This window comes from Nesoenas mayeri (genome assembly GCF_963082525.1).
Source record: "Nesoenas mayeri genome assembly, chromosome: 6".
NCBI lineage: Eukaryota > Metazoa > Chordata > Aves > Columbiformes > Columbidae > Nesoenas > Nesoenas mayeri.
The window spans coordinates 1,663,714-1,684,749 of record NC_137545.1 but is presented as its reverse complement, the minus strand read 5'-3'; the positions used below and the strand labels follow the sequence as shown (position 1 = coordinate 1,684,749).

The window sequence follows — 21,036 nt, the reverse complement described above, 5'->3', positions numbered from 1 at the left end:
CCTCATAAAACATCAGGACTGCGAAAGAAATGCATGTAGATGCAATTACCACTCATAAGCAAGTAGGCGTGTGTATTAACAGGTTATATAGATTTTAACACATACCTGCAGCTAAGGAAAAAAAAAAACCCAATCAAGCTGTACACCAGTTTTGCAGTAAGTTTGAGGCAGGATTAGGAAGCACATTTGGTCTTACCATGTGGAGCCACCTCCAGTTTAAAATCTTGCTCTTGGCTTACACAAGACAGCTATAAACAGGACGAAGCAGTAGCCAGCTCTGAATACATGAATACATTCTGATTTTCTCCGGTGAGACAAACTACAAAAATGCCACAAAACAAACCCAAGCACTAAGCCTGTTCCTCTGCCTGCCTAATACTGGCCTTTACTCTGAGTCCAGCCCAGCAGACTAATGTAATCACTTTTAATTACATTTATCATCACCTGTTGAAACTCCAGGATCAAAATCTTAACGTAGAAATACTTTTCTTAACCTGTCAGAAGTGGACAGGTTAATGGACAAAATTAAGGCTCTGAAGGAACAAATTGCGGGATCAGAGAACCCCTCACAAAAGGTATCGCCATGGCTTAAAGTTAAAGCAGCTTTGGCTGATCCAAACCAGGCTTAATGAGCTTATTACTCATAAAGCTGAATGTCTCCATCATAAAGTCAAGCGTAAACAAGAATTTGATGGCAAACCTGGTAGCTCACAGATATACAGCCAGACAACATAAGAAGAGAAATTATAAAGGAGAGCAAGAACAGGAAGATTAAAGACACAGCACTAATAGTTTTTAGTACGCCTTGTCAAGCACCGCTTCATAACAATTAAAACAAGGTCATCTGAAGGATAAACATCATGCTCGAAGAGACAGAAAGTACCAGCAGGTCCAAGTAACCACGCAAATTCCCCACTTTCACCAGTGTTTCTATGGTTCTAAAAACACATTTGTAGTAAATTACATATACCTGTTAAAAGAATACATAAAACGGAGTGTCTTTGTGGGGCTCTAGCTCCATAATGCTTCCATAATGTACCCGCAGTTGCATCTGTTTCTGAAAAAGGTGAAGCTACCACCCAAAACCTGCGATCCGTCCCTGCCTGCTAGAAGCCCGACAGTGCATTTCACTGAAGGCAGATGAATAAGCCTGAATTACGAACAATCTACGGTTACTGGTGGCTGATTGAAGGACAATCAGCATTTCTGATTTCTAATTCCTTGTGCCATTGGAATTGTCTTTTAGCTGAATGCATTTTTACTTATTGGTTTGTCCGTAGAGTTTTAGCAGATGCCAGACCCGTGCAGAGACACTGCAAGTGAAATGGGGGCGCAGGGTTCCCTCTGGTTAGATTAGAAGCTTTTAAAAGGTAAGGACACCCTTACTTCTCTTCCTGCCTCCTGGAAATTCCCAGCGCGACCCCTTCACTTCCCATAACAGTTAATACTGCACGTAATGATTTTGGAAAGTCTTCTTCACACTCAGAAACAAGAACCTGAATGATTCAGGAGTGAGATGCAAAGTAAGATAAAACATGTCAGTTATTCAGATCTATTTTTACAAACCAACAGCACTGCACAGCTGCTATTATATACTGTCTTCTCTCCCCCAGTTCTGTGTGGCCATTAATAACATTTACAGTTCTCACAACTTTATTTTATTTGTACAGTAAGAGTATTTACAGACATAAGAGATTTTATTCTGGGGTTATAATAAAAGACTATATGGGAGGATATGGCCGGGGGGGGGTGTTTCCCCTCGCTTTTTTTTTTTAACTCAAATGCACCAGTTAGTGAGTCAAGGTAGATCTTATGATTGTCCTTATAGACTGTAATACATTCTGAAATTCAGCTCTGGAGAGAAAAACAAGAGGCTTAATAGAGCATCTCAGTTATTTCAAATTACCATTAGGCAGAAAAGGAGCTAATTTTTCATCAGGCATAAAAGGAGGAGGATCCACCCTCCAAATCCGTAGAACATTTGCTCTTGTTCCAAAGGGGCAGCAGGCTCAGCAGAAGAGCCCTCCATCCCCACGGGCTCCGAACAAGGAAAGGGCAAACTCGCTGCCACAAGCAACAAAAAAGCAGTGATATTTCATGGGAGCTAAAAAGGCTTAACATCCCACCTGAAATTCTGAGCCAGGGCTGCCCTGGCGTAATTGCAAATCGCGGTTTCCCAGCTGTAGTAACCCTGACGTAACCTGCTGCAGGATTTCTCCTGTGGCAGCACTAACAGGCACTGCGGGTTAATGTGGTGTGAAAGTAGCAGAGCTCCTTCTCAATAATTAAGTATTTTGCCTCTTCAACAAAGAACCAAACAACATGCAGTGTTCTCACTAAAGCATGAATATCAATACAATTTTCTAATTAAAGCTTTTCTTTTAAAACCATTAAAACCTACTTATACATGACACGATAATTTTGAATCACCCTGTACATCAAAGCAGATCAGTCAATACCCGTCTTCATGACATTTATTTTTACAAGTCATAAACTTGAATTTGGGAGATATATAGTATGGATTTATACAATTTTTGGCTTCTTGTGAGATGCAATTTCTGATCATTCAGGTCCAGGATATTAAAAAAAAAAGTTAGATTTTACACATAGTTAATCTTAATGATGGTAACTTTATCACTACTGCTATTGTTTCACCAGAGGTAAAAAGGCACAGCAGGTTTGCAGCTGACAAAAAACTATTAATGTAGTTTGCAAGTCAGATAATGTGCTCTGACACCCTCACTGAGAACAAGTTTTTTCTCAAATTTAAGTGGAACCTCTTGTGTTCCAGCTTGATCCCATTACCTCTTGTCCTATCATTGTTTGCCACCGAGAAGAGCCTGGCTCCATCCTCATGGCACTCACCCTTAATATATTTATAAATATTAATAAGGTCACCCCTCAGTCTCCTCTTCTCCAAACTAAAGAGCCCCAGCTCCCTCAGCCTTTCTTCATAAGGGAGATGCTCCACTCCCTTCAGCATCTTTGTTGCCCTGCGCTGGACCCTCTCCAGCAGTTCCCTGTCCTGCTGGAACTGAGGGGCCCAGAACTGGACACAAGATTCCAGATGTGGTCTCCCCAGGGCGGAGTAGAGGGGAAGGAGAACCTCTCTCGATCTACTAACCAACCCCCTTGTAATACACCCCAGGTACCATTTGCCTTCCTGGCCACAAGGGCCCAGTGCTGGCTCATGGTCACCCTGCTGTCCCCAGGACCCCCAGCTCCCTTTCCCCTACACTGCTCTCTAATATGTAATTTCCCAACCTATACTGGAACCTTAATGCTGCCACGTCCACACACTGGGAATATTTGGGTCGCAGTTCAAAATAATTTGAGCATACATAAACTCCACCCAAGGACGGTATTTAAGCACCAGCTTGTTGAACAAGGACTGGATGGTCAAGGTAAACACGTTTTTATGATACACCTGGTTGCATATATTGCAGATTTTCGCAGATTTGTGAATATCCAAAGAACTCAAATAGTAACCGTGAGGAGAGTTGCTAACACGAATGTGTTATATATATATGAGCAGATAAGAGCCTTCCAGAGCTGTCTGAGCACTCACCAGTTCCAAGCACTGCCGGTGCCCATAGGCAGCAGCGTAGTGCACGGTGTTGTACCCCTCTTTGTCCTGGATGGCTGGATTGGCCTCGTTCTGCAGCAGGAACTCCAGACATCTGTGGACAATTCACCAGTGTAAACGCAAGCTCACAGTATTTAACACACTCAGCCCTCACTGCAACCAGGAGTAGCGCTGAGAACTGGCAGCTCATTCTCTGTTTCTAGCAGCACCTCAAATCGCTTTTCACCAATAGCTCCCCACATTCACTGTGTTTTTTAATAGAAAATCCACACTCCAATCTTCAACCTAACTTTTGTGGCTACTCTAGATTACAAAATTCTTTTCTATAACAAAGCCTGAAAGAAAACTACACAACTTTGTACCATGATGTAAGCAGCCTAGAACTGCTACTGCTCACATAAAACTCATATATCAAACAGTTGCCCTCCAAACGGGCACTATGCCAAGCTGAAAAATAAAGAGTTAATTTCTGTACATAAATATATTTTCTTCTTTGTTGACGCTTTTTTTCATATCGTGTTTTTCAAAGGATCCCTTATGCGCTTTATAGCTCCTGCCACTTAGCATAACTTTGTTAGTAATATTTGCTTCCACGGTTTGTAATTGGTAGTGAATGTGAGGCTGTCATGTGAAGAAGGGGATTTTTAAAACCAAAAAACATCATGAAGCAGCTACATGAAAAAGTCAGTGCGAATAAATGCACTGAGTTAGCCACCGGCTGCTTCTTTGTGCAACATACAAACTCAGCGCAAAGCATTAAAATAAGGCAGTTCATGACACTAAAGAATTATTAAATTACCAAAGCAGTATATTTTTAACTATGAAACAGCAACCAGCACAGAAACAGAGATATTAGGGACTACGTGCACAGAGAAGAGCATAGCGCCTTTTTCTTTAGGTTAGCCCTCACTAGAGCCAAGCATTGTGTTTAGCACAGCGATGAACGAGCCAAAGCAGAGTGTAAAAGCGTAGCCCGGAGCAGTGGCATTCTCCAGAAATGAGCTCTAACTGCTTCATCGACACCAAACTTACAATGCAGCTTCTTTTTCCTTCATCTCACTGGCTCTTTCGAGTTCTTCAGCATTTTCGTGGGAGTTACCTAAAATATTCTTTCTTCTTAGCACAGAGGACAGAAAAATGCAACTTATTTTCCAAACATCACACCACTGATTTTGACGCAGTCTGCCACCCATCCCCAATGACCTCTTCAAGGTGTTGACCTCCTCCAGCCAACAATAAGAATTATCCAAGTTAAATGAGTGCACTGCACGGGTGCCTAGTTTTGCAAGCTACGGCAACAACTACAACACGGTAGTTTATTGTCCCGCAAGTCAGTGCCAGGAAAGAAAACAACCAACCAAAAGTGCAAATTCTGGTTTCTATCAGAAACAGTTTGTAAATCACTTTCTCGAATCCTTCTGTTTCTCCCGCAGCGATGTTGTGCGTTTTGTTTCCTTTGTGGAGAGGAACTCAGGATTACTACAGCTTGCTTCTTCCGACAGTAACCTGCTAGTACTTCTCTAGCATTTCAGATGTAGAGGAACTTTAATGAGTGACGCTAAGTTGGTCTCTGTTGAACCTGCAGCAGCCAGGTTGCTGCCCCTCCTCACTTGCTGTGAAATATCTCGGCAACACTGTGTGAACCTCCCGGTCAGATTCTTTAGATTCTTCAAAGAGCCCAGCACATCATCACACCCTGCACACCTGCATCTTTTTTGGCACCTCTGCTTCCCAGCTGGATGGATGGCAGGGAGAAGACCATGATTGTCACCTTACAATCATGAGCTTGTGTTTTGACGTTTCCTGGCCACCGAGGCTAACACAGAATACATTTACAAACTGCTGTCATCAAGGATTAGGAGCTTGAAAGGTTTGCAGGAGGACAGTTTGCTAATCTCAATCCCAATGTAACACACAAATTCCAGACTGCATTCTGCACAACGCAGAAGAGCACATTCTTTCTTTAATATGAAATTTCCCATTTTTAATAGCAAGATTTGATGTTCTTCCTGTGAGTGCTGGCAATAGTGGGTTATTCTACAAATCCAGGGTCGGTCTGATGTCCACTGACTCACTAATTACTAATAAAATAACTCCCTGGAATATTAATGTCGTAAGCTCCTGTGCTATGCTGAGGTCCTACCTGCATCTGTTTTCAGTTAACTACAAATCAATGAGATCCCAAAATAAGATTCCCTGGACAGAATAATTCTAAATATTCTTTAGACTGAGATTGCCTGACTTGGGAATTTTTTGCCATTCAGCAGGAAAAATAAATATATATGCTGACCTATAAAATCACAGACTGCAACTAGCATTTCATCTATAGAACAAGGCTTCTTCCAGAACATCTCCAACTGGAAAACCTTTTTTATATCAGTATAACCACAGCAAATGATGAAGAAGCTCCCAAGGGTCTGATATGGCATCCAAAGCTCTGCCATAAAGCTAAGCTGAAGTTTTCCTGCAGTGGCGTTGAGGTGGTATTTGGCTGGGAAGAAGCCAGACATGTTTTTACCAGCTCTCTCTATACAAGAAACCAAAAAAATAGTTCCTTAGTGTCTAAAGGAGTTAGACAGAGAAACATGGGATGACCTGAAATAAATACAGGTCGCTAACAGTTTTAAGAGAGAACTAACAGAGTAATTGAGTCTGTTTTATACAGTATGTTATAAGGAAGAGATTGCCAAAATATGCAACTATCTGGGAATTAGAAATTGCAGTCTCTAACCACAGGATTTGTAAGTTTTGCAGCTGTTTTCCCCCTTTCTCACAAGAACAGCACTGCATTCTGCCAAGGGATATTCCCCAGGCCTCTCTGTTTTTAAAGTCCCTATAAAGCAACCTGTTTGAACCGAGTGAGCATTTTTATCAGCTCTGCCGGTGGAGAGAGACTGGCGGGTAGATCTATCCCAGCTTTTCCAACAAGTCTGTTGGAACAGCCAGCAGTTCCCAGTAAACACCTCCCCTGCTTGCCGGTCTCGCTCCAACCCTTCTGAGGGACTTACAAAGCAGATACAAAATATTCTCCGAGCTTACTCCTGTGAGGAAACCACACAGAAGAAAACAGAAGACAAAATATTGGGAAGATAGTTGGGTAGGACAAGGTGGCTGCAAACCAGCGCATTCCACCAAAGGTAAAGCGCAGGGCTGAAATGCCACATCCTCTGAAAATCTGGTTTAGAGCCAGAGCAACTCCGTGTGGAGTTACACATCCAATGCAGGGACATTCCTTCACTGGCAGGACTGGGGTTTTGGCTCACAGCATCACCAAGAGAATAGAATGACATTGATTTGGCAAAACGCGTCAAACAAAACGAGGAATACAAACAGGCTTTCTTACTTTCGGTCCATGTCGGAAGCAGCGGCGTAGTGCAAAGGGGTGCGGCCCCACTCGTCTGTCTCGTTAACGTTGGCTCCTGTTGTCACCAGTGTCTCGATGCAGTGGAAATGACAATTTGCAGCTGCGTAATGCAAAGGTGTCCTGGAACATAAGTGACAATTTGTTACCTCGTATTCCTGTATGCACCACTGAGGATAGCGATATATCTTAATTCCTGCAGATTTCCAGCAGGGAGTATCAGCGCCTTATGTTCCTGTGCTGAAATCTAAAGTTAGGCAAATTTAACAAAATATCATGTTAATAGGAAGTTTTGGTGCTCCTGCAGCATCTCGTTTAGCTGGCAGAACAACACTCACAGCAACATGTCCTATGGAGGACAAAAAACCTCTAGGAAGCACATCAAATAGCAGCAATCCTCCCATCAGAACTCAGGTGTTGTCTCCGGCACAAAAGCACAAGAATTTAGGCAATAAGAGAAGCAAGAAGGGGGAAAAAATACCCCCAAACCCGTGATATTTTTAAAACAGAAAACTCAAGAGGGTGTGATGGCTTTTATGTATTTAATGAAGTCTGCACCTGTCTGTCTGGCATTGAAATGCAGCAGCAGGAGTTCTGCAGGGAAGGCCAAACTCCTGCTTCATTTCACTGTCATTTGTCAGAGAACATGTGATTTCCAGACTGAGATCTTTCTTCCCCGCCTGCTAGATTCTTTCTCTTTATTCTCCTTTTTTAAATGAGCTTCATGATTTACCTACCTCCCACATTTGTCCTTCTTATTAAAATCTGCTCCACTGCTTTGCAAGAGTTTTATACATTCAACATTACTGGAAAGAGAAGAAAACAGAAGATGAACAAAGCAGAAGTTTACATCTGTGTTGCCCCCGCTCCCTAAAATCAAAAAGGTTACTCTATTTTTGTATTATTTGCCATGCAGAAACAGGGTACAGACAACTACAATGTGAAACTCCATGAAAACAAAGCTTTAAAAACCTATTTTTTCCAAGAAAACCTCCATCTGCAGAAGAGGAAAAAAATGGCAAAGAGAGCACACTAAATGTGATTGGAATTCAGTGCGTTTGGAGGTTTTCAATGGGAGCTGTACTCGAATGCTTCCCACACTCCACCCGTGTAAGAGAACTTGAAAGGAAAGTTGTTGCGAGCTTGTAAAATGCCAGTCTAATAACGAAGAGGTGACATTTAACGAAATCCACCCCCGTTCAGCAAAGCATTCAACAGCAAGCACTTTGCTCCAATCCTGTTTACTTAGTGAGATTTAATCACAGGAGGTTTATTCTCATATGATCTGTTGACTATTGACAGATCTAAGCGTATCTCTAAGTGCTTTGCGGAATAAGGGGCATCGCTATTTCAAGTGACTGACATATCAATCTTGCATTTACATAAGAGGATGAGTTGGGCTCCATCGCTTTGTATCTGCTGAAAGAATTCACCACATCATAGCGGCTTCTTCCTCTTGTTTAAAGCCAGGTGATTTTTAACACAAAATAAACCAGATGAATTCTCACATCTTTCGTGCCAGAAAATGATGTCAAGAAGCGCAGCACTTTCCAAGACTCCTTGGCATTCCAAAGGGCAATAAATACATCGACTGTGTTCACAATCAGACGCGCAGACCTTTGAAGTCCGTTCTTTTCCTCGCACTCGTGCAACTCCCATTAATGTAATGGGAGTACCAGGCATATGTCGGGAGAGAAACCAATACCTTTTGTATAGCTCCAGCTCCAGGGCAAAAAAGACTAGATGCAATATGTTGGCATATGTTCATCCCTATTCTAAACTGCTGTTGCATAAAGTAGCTCCAGGACGCTCACCACAACGTACTAAAAATAAAAACACTTGTTAATGATGACGGTTGTAGTAAAACACTGGAAAAATATGGCTTATTTTCATGAGCCACTTTTGCTTCTTCTGGAGCCTCTTTGTCTTTAGGCCTTCCAAGTTGTTTTTATGATTCTTTTGGGGTGCAGCCTTATGGAAGCGGTAGCATCTGAGCTACACTATAATAATTTCCATCCAAGCAACAGTCATACCTCCTCTATTAATGTGAGACAAGTATCAAGAAGAGTAATATAATAAGAATAATCAAAACTGCATTCACGTCTGTTTTATTAGGGTTTTGTGTTTGTTTCTTCGTTTGTTTGGGGTTATTTTTTGTAACAACAAAAACTTTGTGATATGCATTTTGGTCCACTGAGAAGAAAAAACAACTTCCAGAAAGACTGCCAAGTATTTGCTGTGGATGAGCATTTCTTCGTGTCAGAACCAAGCTGCAATCCAAGCTGGGTTCCGGCCAAGGCTCCATCTCAGCTGTTTTCTGAGCCATAAACTACCGCACAGAAGAGTCAAAACCCAACGCTTGCCAAGTTCTTAGTCCTTTTGCTAGGTTCACTTCACAGCTCCCCACTGACAATTCTTGGGAAATACTTCAACTAACTGGATGCAACATTTACAACTTAAATTGATGTCTTTCAGTTGTCACTTGTTTCCATTTCTGGCCTCCCAGCACTTAGCAGGAATTCATCACACTGAGAGAACTACCGTCTTTTGACTTTCTAGCGTGGAGGTTGGGGGTTGGTTTGGGCTTGGCTTGTTGTTGTTTTGGTTTCTTGGCTTTTCTTTTAGCAACTTTTAAACTTGAGCTGTGTTTGGACTCCAGGGTTGCGATCCAATGGGCGCTGTTGTGCAGTCGCATTTTCAGCCAAGCACACAGTCCAAAAGTGGAGACCAGGAATAACTCCTGCTCCTCACTCGCTCTACTGTAGGAAATGATGATTTCCTTTACTTTGCAAGCAACCCCTACATGAGGGTAGTGGTGAAAAACAGCCTCAAGTGACCCAAATTTGACATCAGACCGCTTTGATTCCCTCGGACCGCTCTAAGTTCTTCTGTGGATGGCACAGTCATGTTGGCTGGCGCCAAATCTGCAATGAAGCCTCAAAATAATTTAACAAGAGCTACAATCAGAGCAACTCACCCTCCTGCAGCGGCAGCGTGGAGGCACGTTCTTCCAAAACTGTCAGGGGTGTCTATGGCAAAGCCTGCAGACAGCACGTGCTCATTACTAAACAAGGACACTATGCTATACTTTTGTCCTAGTTAAACCACAAGAAACATCGCAGAGACAGAAAAATCAGTTAGTTGGAAAAGCAAAAAAAACAGAATGCAAGCAACTACAGTCAGAAAGAGGTTGTCAGGGGAACGGCGAGCAGCTGCTCCGCTTTGGCGGCTCTATAAAAAGAGCCGCAAAGCCGACGAGCATCTATTTCCACATCCAGCTCTGCACCACATCCCTATTTATAACTACGTGACAGGCATTTAGGAGGCAGATATTCGTCAAGAGGACTGTGACAGTAGGAGAGGATAAAGACAGAAAACATGAAGAAATGAGCAAGACCCACAGATTCAGTCTGAGCATAAAATGGGGGCATTTTTATTGCGGGTGGTTTTGAGGTTGGAAAGAGGCTTCCAGGAGCACACAGGGATATTGACTGAGATAGAAGCCTGGCAGTATTGACTCTGGTCACCCAGAGCTGCTTCTCTTCCTTCCTGATCTAGTGCTCAAGGCCAGAGAGCACCACGGTTTAATGTCACAGGGCATGTGACTCAAGTTTAGGGGGAACAAGTAGTTGTAGGAGATTTTACGTGGTAAGTAATGAAGCGATTTCCTAGAAAAAGAATGCCATCCACCTTGTGAATTTTTAGCTCATGGGAACTCTTGTGTGGAGAAGAATTGAGGATTTGGCACCTGAATACTGCCTCATTTGAAATGGTTGTGTCAGCAAACTCCTGCTGCTTCTGCTTTGGGCTCTGGTGAGGTCCTGCGGCCGCTCTCTTGACACTACACTGTCCCTCGTTTCCCCTCTCGTGCCCACAGGCTTTGGGCAGCCCCACTCCTTCAGTCTGTCCGGATTCAGACACACATTTGTGCTGTATTTAGAACACATCACCATCAGTGAGATGGAAATACTGATGATGTAGTGCAGCGCAGGCCCGAGGAGATATCCTGAATTATTTCTTTTGGGGAAAAAAATAGCAGAACAAACCAGTATCCCCCATTCCTGCAGTTTGGAAAAGGGTCCTAAATTTCCTCCTTCCTCCTGATGAATTAACCTAAATTCTCTGGAACTGTCAGAAGAAAAGAGCTTCAGGCATGAAGAACACAGGATGCACAGAAGTATCAACATGCTGTTAGGAAAGCCTCGCACGCTCCTGTACGGCCGAACACAGCAGCACGGGACGCCTTTCATCGGGACGATTTACAACGATGAGTATTAAAGTATTAAAAAAGACACAGACGCTACTGGAGCCCCACAGACCCTGCGGGATTTACTCACCCGATGACAACAGTTTCCTGCAGCAGTCGGAGTGAGCGTTCAGCGCTGCCAGGTGTAACGGGAACATGTTGTGGATCCCACACCTGGAAGGCACAACAGCCTCGTTACGCAGAGTCAGGCGAAAACGCGGGTTGCACGCAGACACAACACATCAAAAGCTCCTTCCGCACAGGCAGAATCTGTGATCCTTTTCAAGGAAGATTCTTCCTGTTGTGTTATTTTTATCTGTATTTCCTTACCGGCCTTCTCAGGAGTTAAAAATATTCCAAGGCAGCAACATTTTTTAGCATTGTGCTCTGGACAGAATGTGGTAGGAAGGTTTCTAAAAATTGCAGGCGAAAGCCAAGGTAAGGGGGGAAGCGAGAAAGCAGGGATTGCTGGAGTCAGATCCCTGCTGCGGGATGCACGAATTTCTGCATCAGCTACACACACTGCACCCGCCGTTCTGGGGTTAAAGTGGATGCTGAAATCTTCTCAGTGTTACTTCGGAAACCCATTTTTTCCTACAGTTAACATCCTTCAGATGACTCTCATGTGGGTTTTTAGAGCCTCCTTTTCTCCCCTCTCTCACAGTTTTCATCCCACATCCTCGGAACTAAACATCCAATTTTCCCATTTGCTCCAGCTACTCTCCTCAAGCTCTCTCTCACTTTTTGCCCCTTTTTAACACATAACCCTCTTTTCAATTACATTATAAACTCCTCAGAGCAGACAAGCTGTGTAAAAAAGAAAAGACAAGCACCTAGCATGAGGCTAAATCTGTATCAGGCAACCGCAGAGTTTTTAAGCAAGCTGAGCACTCAGCAGCTATTATTAATATCAGCGAATCATCGCGGCTCAGTCCCTAAGCGTGCCGCTGTTTACTGGCTTAGAAGACGTCTGGGTTTGCACATCTTAGCTTCTGGCACTCAGCATTGTTTTGTGTGAAGCATCTTGTTATTTTAGAAACGTTATGCTACTGGCAGCCCTCCAGTTACACATGAACGTGGAGCCTCTGCAACCAGTTATCTTGACAAGATTATCATCTCCTGCCTGCTTCAGTAGATATATTTTTGCAAAATGACACGTTCTTGAACAATAGCAGGTAGATTCACATCTGCCCTTCATTTCTGCAGGACAATTTGTGGATGGGAGAGTCTGATCCCCTCATGGAAGAGGATTGCGGATCCGGACCCAAAGACAAAGGAAATTGCCTTTCTCCAAGATCATAAATCCTAATTATCTATGAAGCTTTAGACAAAAATGAATGTGGATGTTTATAAAGATACCTTCCTCTCTCCAACATTTTACACATATATGTATTTAACTAATTTTGGTTTGCTTTTTTTAAAAAATAAAATTCTTTCCAGAATCCATAGGCTCATCCTTCTTCTGTCTTCACATTAGATGTGTTGCCCTTGCTGCTTCACTTCACTAAGGAGTGACTGATGGCACCATACCAATTTAATTTTGCTGGTGCCAGCGTCTACATCTTCGAGTCAATCTACTAAAAGACAATCTGACGGCCTTTTCTTTGAAGGAAACAGCTCAAGCTCCACCAACCTGTATGGACAGGTCAAAATTTTTTGCTGCGGATTCATTTATTTAAGCTAACATTGCGCATTCTCTATTGTTGAGCTTCTTCCTACATGTGTTTCCCGCCATCTCTTCCTCCACCTAGTTATCTAAAGCAATATTTTTCTTCCTTTAGCTCCAGGTCACCAGCCAGCACGTCTTGGCTGGTTTCCATGGAAGTACACTGGCTGCACACCTCCTAACCAGCGGCACGCTTCTACAGCGCCGTTCACACCGCTTCCTCCCATCACTTACACATTTTCCCCTTCAAATGCTGTTGCCTCCAGGACTGACCGATGCTCTAGGAAAAAGCAGCAGTACTTGTACCACTTGTAAGCACGTAAGCAGACACAACAGGGACTTTACAAGGGCTTCCTTCTCCTCCGCGTTTCCCAAGTGTTTGTATTTTAGCCCCATGTCACCCCCTGAAGTACAGTACAATTCTGCTTATCAATTTTAACCTTCACACTTCAGAACCTGAGGAGTAACTGTGTTTTCAAGCATTGGACATAACACTTGATCATTAGATACAGCTCCGCTTCAGCCACCTACTTGGCAATGTCAGCTCCGCTGGTGATGAGGGTGTTGATCAAAAGCTCATGTCCGTATCTCGCAGCCACGTGGAGAGGGGTGTTACCGTCCTTATCAACGCAGTCGATTTCCCCTCCTGCAAAAGGCATTTTCATACAGTTTAAGATGGAAAGATGAAGCGTGAACCAGTGACCACAAATGTTATTTGTTTCTGCAGCACAACCAGCCCAGCCACAGCCTGCAGCATTTTGACCTCCCTCTGCAACTGCAGCAGTGGGGGAAAATGGTGAAAATAAATGAACAGGATGACCTAAAACGGTCAAGCACATAATTCAGACTTACTGCTCATCTTACTGCCCTCCCTACACCTTCCATTTCAACAACAATCCATTTATCGCTAGTCTCCAAATGCACTTTTTCCACTAGTTATGCACCACCACTGCAATATTGTAATACTACACTAGTTTGCTGCGAGAATACTTTATGAAAGCCAAACGCACGTAACTTGAAGAAGAGTAGAGAGGTGTTAAGGACAGATGCCAAACTGTCAGTCCTTTCACACACAAATCCAGTACAGAGCAGCCAGCTGTAAGTCAGACAGTATATTTGACTAAACAACTGAAGATTGCATTAAAGTACAGTTCCTTCCAGTTTACCCAAACTCCTTTTATTATTACTATTTTGTTTTGCCAAAGAGAGATATGACACCAATGCATGGTGACCTGAAGGAAGCATGATGTACTGAAGACCTCCATTTTAGCATACAACCTGGTGTAAATGTAAGGGTCACTCTTCAACCATCTTCAACATTTCACACTTAAGTTCCAAGTCCGAGATTTTGAAAAACAAGCAAAAAACATAACCGATCAACAAACCCCAGACCATCCCGTCTGGTACAGTGGCCAAAGGTGGGAAGCACAAGTAAACTATCAGTAGTAGCAATCTCTGTCAATCAGAAACAGGCCTCTGCCAACAAGAATATTGGTTATTATCGCCAACGATAACATTTGTTACATTCTGTAGTATTCTCAGACAAAAGAGATACCTGATAGGTGACTGATAATTGGGAATCCTGGCTATGTCAAAACAAACAATATGGTGCTGGTCCACTCTCTTGAGTATTTATCCAACACGTAATGCAGCCAGCGGTGCGGTGTGGAGCTAAGGGCGGTGACAGAGGCACAGCTGCTGAGTGGAGGGCAGAGAAAACAGCCTGAGCTCTAAGAGCAACGCTGCTCCCAAGGGAGGACAGCTAGAAACTTCTTCTTTTTCTAGTTTTTAAATCACTTCAGGAGGAAACTTCTGCCTGTTTCTCAGCAGAAAAAAAAATACCTGAGCACAGCTTTGAAGTCTTGTTTTCAGGTTAAGAATCACCACACATCAGCTGGAGGAAGATGGGATTTTGTTAACAACCAAAGCCCCAACTTGTGATGACAGGTTGGAAGGAGAGCTGTCAGCGCACCTCAAAGCCAGAAGTTGACAGAGCGCTAAGCAGCTCTCAGCGCAGAACTTGGGCACAGTGGGACAGAACAACTGACAACTGCAACCTTGCCAATGCCCCATCTTTTGGAGAGGCGTTAAACAGGCACAGAAACTCACCGTTCTGAATGAGGGTCTGCGACCGCGTGAACCTGCCGTGGACGGCTGTCATGTGCAGAGGGCTCTTCCCGTCCTTACTCTAACAGAAATGAAACAGAAAAACAACCATTTAGCATGTGAAGCAGTGGCAACAGTTTGAAGTCTCTCTGCTCAACATCCTACAGCTGTTCTTCAGATAAAACCTCCACTGGCTTCAAAAGACTGTAGGACTGAATCTGTACGCGATGGTAAATGCAGGAGGTATAAGCATACAAGTTAAACAGTTCCAGATATTATTCTTGAATATTATTTTTAAGTGACATTTCCTATTCAGTCATTATTTTCCCTAACCCTTGCAACAAGGGGAATATCAACAAGCAAAGGAACCACAGAGCTGTGTACAAGTCTCTGAGAGATTCAAGAACTATATCCTTTTTATCAATCTCCATTTTTAGATGCATCCCAGAATAAAAGCCACTATATTAAAGAGTTTTGTTTAATAAATTGCCATGCAATCCAAAATAGGATGTCTACAAAAGACAATCAGAAAACAGGGAAGGCATCTGAAAGGTACAGTAAGTAGAGATCAATGTTTTGGTTCTAGAGAAAGAAACTGAGATTGGGGAGGCCGAGGAGCTGAGAAAACAGCAATTACCAGCTCACTGCCCACATCACTTCATGTTTCTTGGCATAAGGCTTCACATTCATTGGCAAGCACAATCCCTAACTTCATTTTAATGATTCTGCATTTAAATAGTGCCCAGACTATCCACTAATCTCAAGGGACTTGCCAGAGGAGTTCTGTGCTAGACCAGTTTTACAGACGGGAACCCGAAACACTCAGAGTCTAAAGTCAAGAAGTCAAAATCTTGTATGGACTTGGAGATTTCAAGTCTCCCGGTACCTACAGCAGTACCCTCTGTTGGATAACAGCAAGCCCCTTTCAGCTTCATCAAGATGTACCAACTACATCTCAAGAGCATTCAGATATCCTAAACTCAATCGGACTTCATAAACTCGGGCTCTAAAATAAGGTAAACTAACAACCTTCAGTTCTTACTTCCCCAGGAAGGTCAAGTGGAAATTTTTAGGATCAGGTTTAATTCAATCCATATGGTAGAGGGAAGCAAAACACCAGAAAGGAATAGCTCCTTGACTTACCACCACTCCCTGAGACAACATTTTGACAGTCTCCTGAGGGATGCAAAACAGAGTAAAGTAAAACCGAAGAGCTGCAACGCGAGTTTTACCTGAATGTTGACATCTGCCCCATTATTCACCAGCAGTTCAAGACACAGCGCTCCATGAGTGGAGGCAGCAGCAAAATGCAAGGGAGTGAATCCATTATTATTAGGCTGATTTACATTAGCACCATAGTCAATCAGCTCATTAACAACAGAATCCTGACCGTTGTAACAGGCAATGTGCAATGCAGTATTTCCATAGATGTTCATGTCATCAATCTACAACGAGACAAGGAGACACAGTTAAAATTACGGACACCAGCTTAGCGTTTTACATAATGCATCACACGCTGCAAGTGGAAATAGCTGGAGGCTTCAACTGTCATAGGGCACATTTCTCACCAGCGAATTTCATTGACAAAAATATACTCCCAGAAAACTTAATTTGGAAAGCTTTACCTTTACAGTTATTAACTTTTTATCCTACCAGCAATTTCAAAAAGTCAGTCTGAGGCTTAAAGCTGATAGCTAGACTATGTAATGATGATGATGATGATGACAAAAGCCCTAACAAGCTGGAAAGCACTTACGTGTAAGTGGGAAAGTAGGATAAAGAAAAAGCTCACAATCCTTATTAAATAAAACATTGACTATGGAATTTTTGTGAATGGAATCAGGCTTAAGAGCTCTTTCCACAGATTTCTTTGGGAAGGGAGTGAAGGTGTCTGCATGAACAGAAGGTGAAACTGCACAGCCATTTACACTTCAATAAGGAACCACTTTCAGTAGCTTAGTATTATAAAGATGTAATGAAGATTATGTTACTGCCTGATGACCAGCTTAGTATTCAAGCGCTGTTCTGTAAAATAGGACAAGACAGATTGTACGAAAGACTCAGGGGTGACATGAATACCCTTCAATGAAATACAGCCGTCTCAAGGATCGTGTCCCCAGCGGTGGAAAACGTGGAAGTTAAAGGTAGTTATTAGCATAGTGCTGCTAACAACAGGAAACACCTACTCCCCTTCACAGTCAACAGCCTGTGAACACGGACTTCTGACATTTTTTTGGCAGGTCAAGTCAGCTGAAAATGCAAAGATAAATGCAATGGCTTTATTTGACATCTCTGATTAGCCAGTGCAGGCTCTTCTGGCCATCTCACTGCTGCGTTGAACCACTGAAGTGACAATATTACACTAAGAGAAGTCTGTGCCCTTTTCCAGAGTGAAAACAATGCTTCTCCTGCCCTCCAACAGCTATAGACGAAATACGAGTCCCTAAACTTAAACAGCCTGAACTGCTGTTTAGTAAAGCACACGGTGTATTTGTCGAGAACAATCGTTCATCAGATTCCCTTTGGGGAACACTGAGCCAAGGGATATTTTGTTATTCCATCTTCCTCTGCAGGAACAGCATATATTTCCTGATTTCTTCAGCAAGGTGGCCTGGAATTTACTGTCCATATCAGACATTTTTTATTCGAGAATATTTCCTGGCTCTTGAACCAACAAACCACATGAAGCATGAGGCAGTCCAGAAAATGGGAATTCTCTTTTTTAGAAGCTCTGCCAATGTCTGTAGCAGCATCCATAAGAAAGAAGAATAGAATATCTCCAAGTGTGGAGTAACGTGGAAGCCACAAAGGGCACATAAGCACATACCTCTACCCCCAGGTTCAGGAGGTGTTTCACAACGTTAATCTGCCCATTGGATGCAGCTGCATGAAGCGGGGTGTAACCCTTCTTGTCTTTACACGTCACTTCTGCACCATGATTAATCAGTAAGGCAACAACTTCCAGGTGACCTTCAAAAGAGGAAAGATAGAAACCAATGAGTGCGTCACCCTATAGAACCACTTCTCCCAAATTACGGTTTTCTTGCTAATGTGCTGGCCCTTTTGCCACTGTTTAACAATGCTCCCACTGATGGCATCTGCAAACGCAACCGCTAACACTTGGGTTTTGTTTTTGTTAGGAATACAAAATACCTTTAATAAATACTAAGGTGAAGGTATCTGAGTTGTACAGCACTTTCATGACAGGGGCAGCTCTGGTCATGTGCAGGACATAGGAAATTTCATGGTCAAAGTCCAAAGTGCCCAAAGATATTTAAGCATTCCAGGAACTACATGAGGGTTTACAGAAGATGCTCAGGTATCGTTATGTAAATTCTGTCCAAATTACACTACAGAATCCTGTAAATCCTCTAAATCCTGTTGCTAATTTAGGCCTTAAATGTAAACTAAATATTTTGAAACTACATAACGTATTTCTGAAAATCATTAAGGGCAAAAAAGATGTGGAATTGCACAGCACAATGTAAAACCCTTTCACCTCTACGGAATGGATTCAAAGCTCAAAAGCCAAACCACATTCATTGGCACAAATCTTCCATCTGGCTGTGTATGGCAAAAAACCACACAATATGCTTTTCTCGCAGTTTGAAATCACCTATTATCTCATGTCTAAAAGTGTCAGGATTGAAATCAAGATTTTGACAGGTGAGATGAAAGAGTTCCTGGCCGAGGGCACACACATCACAATCTGGAACATATTGCTTGGCCAACAAAAGCTCCTGAACAGGTGTGACCACAATCACAAGCAATCTTGTCCTAGTATTTTTGAATTTTCCTTCAACTCGAAAGGAATGGTAAAGTCAATTGATTTAATTAAGCAGTGTTTGGTAACACCACTAATGTTTTGAATAGGCAAATTGGTTGCGCTTGTCCACTCTGCAATAAAATATGACAATTTGCTCCCAACAGGAAGAAAGCCTATGAAGTGCTTCCTAACAACATCATCACTTAGCTACTTATAAACATAGATAAACGGCAAAATTTCTTATCATATTTATCTGCATTTTAGATAAAGTATTTTTTAGCAAAAACTGAAACAAATATTACCTGTATTTTTTTAAGACCAAACATAATTCAGGCTGGAATTAAGAGTCACGATAAAAAGACCAAAATTAAAAAAGGAATACAAAAAGCCCACAATTAACTGTGTTAAAAAGGAAATCACAGCCAAGTTCTCAGCGGCTACGAAACCTAAAATGGACAGTGTGTATTTAGATCAGCTGAACCCTTCAGGGTAAAGACAACACTCCCTTGCCATGGCCAGGTCTGCTCTTCTCCATTTTAAAACATACCATTGGTTTGCAAATAGGAAATTTAAAGAAATGAGTGACAGCCCAAATCTTACCCATGTACGCTGCCCAGTGGAGAGCTCTTCTGTCCTTTTTGTCAAAAGCATTGATGTTTGCCCCCTTGGCTAAGAGCAAGTTCACCATCTAGAAGTAACAACACCAAATAAACCAACCTTGCAGATCACACACTCAACAGGTCACAACAAATCTGTTCTGGGGGACGCTCAGTGCCCTGGGCCTGCTGGCCACACCAGTGCTGGTACCAGCCAGGATGCTGGTGGCCTCTTGGCCACGTGGACACACTCTGGCTCATGTTCATCCACTCTTGACCCAACACTCCCAGGTCCTTTTCCAGCGGTTACTTTCCAGCCGCTTTTCCCTGAGCCTGCAGCGTTCATGGGGTTGTTGTGACCCAAGTGTAGGACCTGGCACTTGGCTTTGTTGAACCTCAGACAATTGGCCTCAGCCCAGCGAACCAGACAGTCCAGATCCCCCCTGTAGAGCACATCAACACTCTCACCCAACTTACCAGCCACTGTCTCGTTTCTACAGGTAGGAAACCTGTCGCACTTTGGAAAGCAGCTGAACGATAGGAATCATGGGGGTCAGGGATATGGGGCTCAGTCTAGACCCAGTCACAGCAAGTCGACCGTTTGAACTGGGAAAATACACTGATCCACAAGGCTCTTAAACTACTCACCTCGATGTGACCGTTCAGAGCCGCGTGGTGCAGCGCTGTCCGTCCTCCTCGGTCAGAGACGTTGACGCTGCTCAGCATGGGGATGATGACTTCTGCGCACTTCACCGCCTTGTTTGCAGCCGCCACGTGCAACGGAGTCTGCCAGTTCTTATCCCGAGCGTTGACATCGGCCGAGTGCTTGATCAACACTTGCACTGCTTCCTGCAACACAGTTATATCCGTAACCAAGTGGTTCCTGGGCCTATTTGAGGCTCAGCCTGTTTGATGAACCTTCAGTACCTCAGTCATCACAACTGTGCCCTCAGTGAAGAAACAAATGTGCTTATTTCAGCTCGCTGTTACAGAAATCATTTACAAAACGAAAAGCACATTATTTTGGAGAGTAAAATCACAGCAAATCACTGTGAGTATTATTTATAAACAGGAAAGAGGATAAAATAAAATACGTGAAAACAAAAATTTAGCTTTGCAGAAACATGAGAATCCCAGGCAAGGGTTCATGGATGCTGGTGTCCCCGTATTAGCAATTGCATTCCTTCACTCCCCGAGGGCTAAGCATAGGCCAAGGGTCTACACTGCAACATCCATTCTGTCAGCCTGAGACCAAACAACATCCTGTAAGGTTAATTTTGAAGGTTAAAAGTAAATATTTCCCAGTGAGAAAATGTACCGTTCTCTCTTGAGAGACTGTCTCACTGCAGAATTCACCACCAGGTCTTTTCTGCTTCTCCTCATGCATCTGCCATTAAGCAAATCAGATGAAAAAAAAACAAGCCTCTCTCAAAATTCTGTTTTGTTTCTTCTTCCTTTTTTCCCCCACAAACAAACAAATCACAAAGGAACCACTGGACCATAGTGGTGTTCACACAGCCTTGTCTGTGAGTCACAGCTGGTAAGTGGGAGTGCCGCATCCTACACAGTACCTTACTCTTTTTCCATAAACCGAGGAGTTTTCTGGTAAACCCAGCCAAAATTTTATTAATGAATAAAACATACCGTGTGTTTAGATAGCACTTTTTTATCTAGAAAGGCCCAGGAGAGCGCCTGAGTATCAACAGTTC

General features: G+C 43.0%; 1 protein-coding gene across 1 annotated transcript in view; it reads right to left on the bottom strand.

The window, feature by feature from the left end:
• Positions 1–21,036, bottom strand: part of ANKRD44 (ankyrin repeat domain 44) — an 87,053-nt gene that overhangs the window by 15,045 nt on the left and 50,972 nt on the right. Inside the window, exons 5-16 of the mRNA XM_080347118.1 lie at positions 19,976–20,176; positions 19,332–19,419; positions 17,793–17,935; positions 16,198–16,410; positions 14,969–15,047; positions 13,391–13,505; positions 11,285–11,367; positions 9,925–10,042; positions 7,685–7,753; positions 6,930–7,070; positions 4,619–4,699; positions 3,569–3,680 (exon numbers count right to left, since the gene is read on the bottom strand). Coding sequence (XP_080203244.1) covers positions 3,569–3,680; positions 4,619–4,699; positions 6,930–7,070; positions 7,685–7,753; positions 9,925–10,042; positions 11,285–11,367; positions 13,391–13,505; positions 14,969–15,047; positions 16,198–16,410; positions 17,793–17,935; positions 19,332–19,419; positions 19,976–20,176 — 1,443 coding nt within the window. The remainder of the gene's footprint in view (positions 1–3,568; positions 3,681–4,618; positions 4,700–6,929; positions 7,071–7,684; positions 7,754–9,924; positions 10,043–11,284; positions 11,368–13,390; positions 13,506–14,968; positions 15,048–16,197; positions 16,411–17,792; positions 17,936–19,331; positions 19,420–19,975; positions 20,177–21,036) is intronic.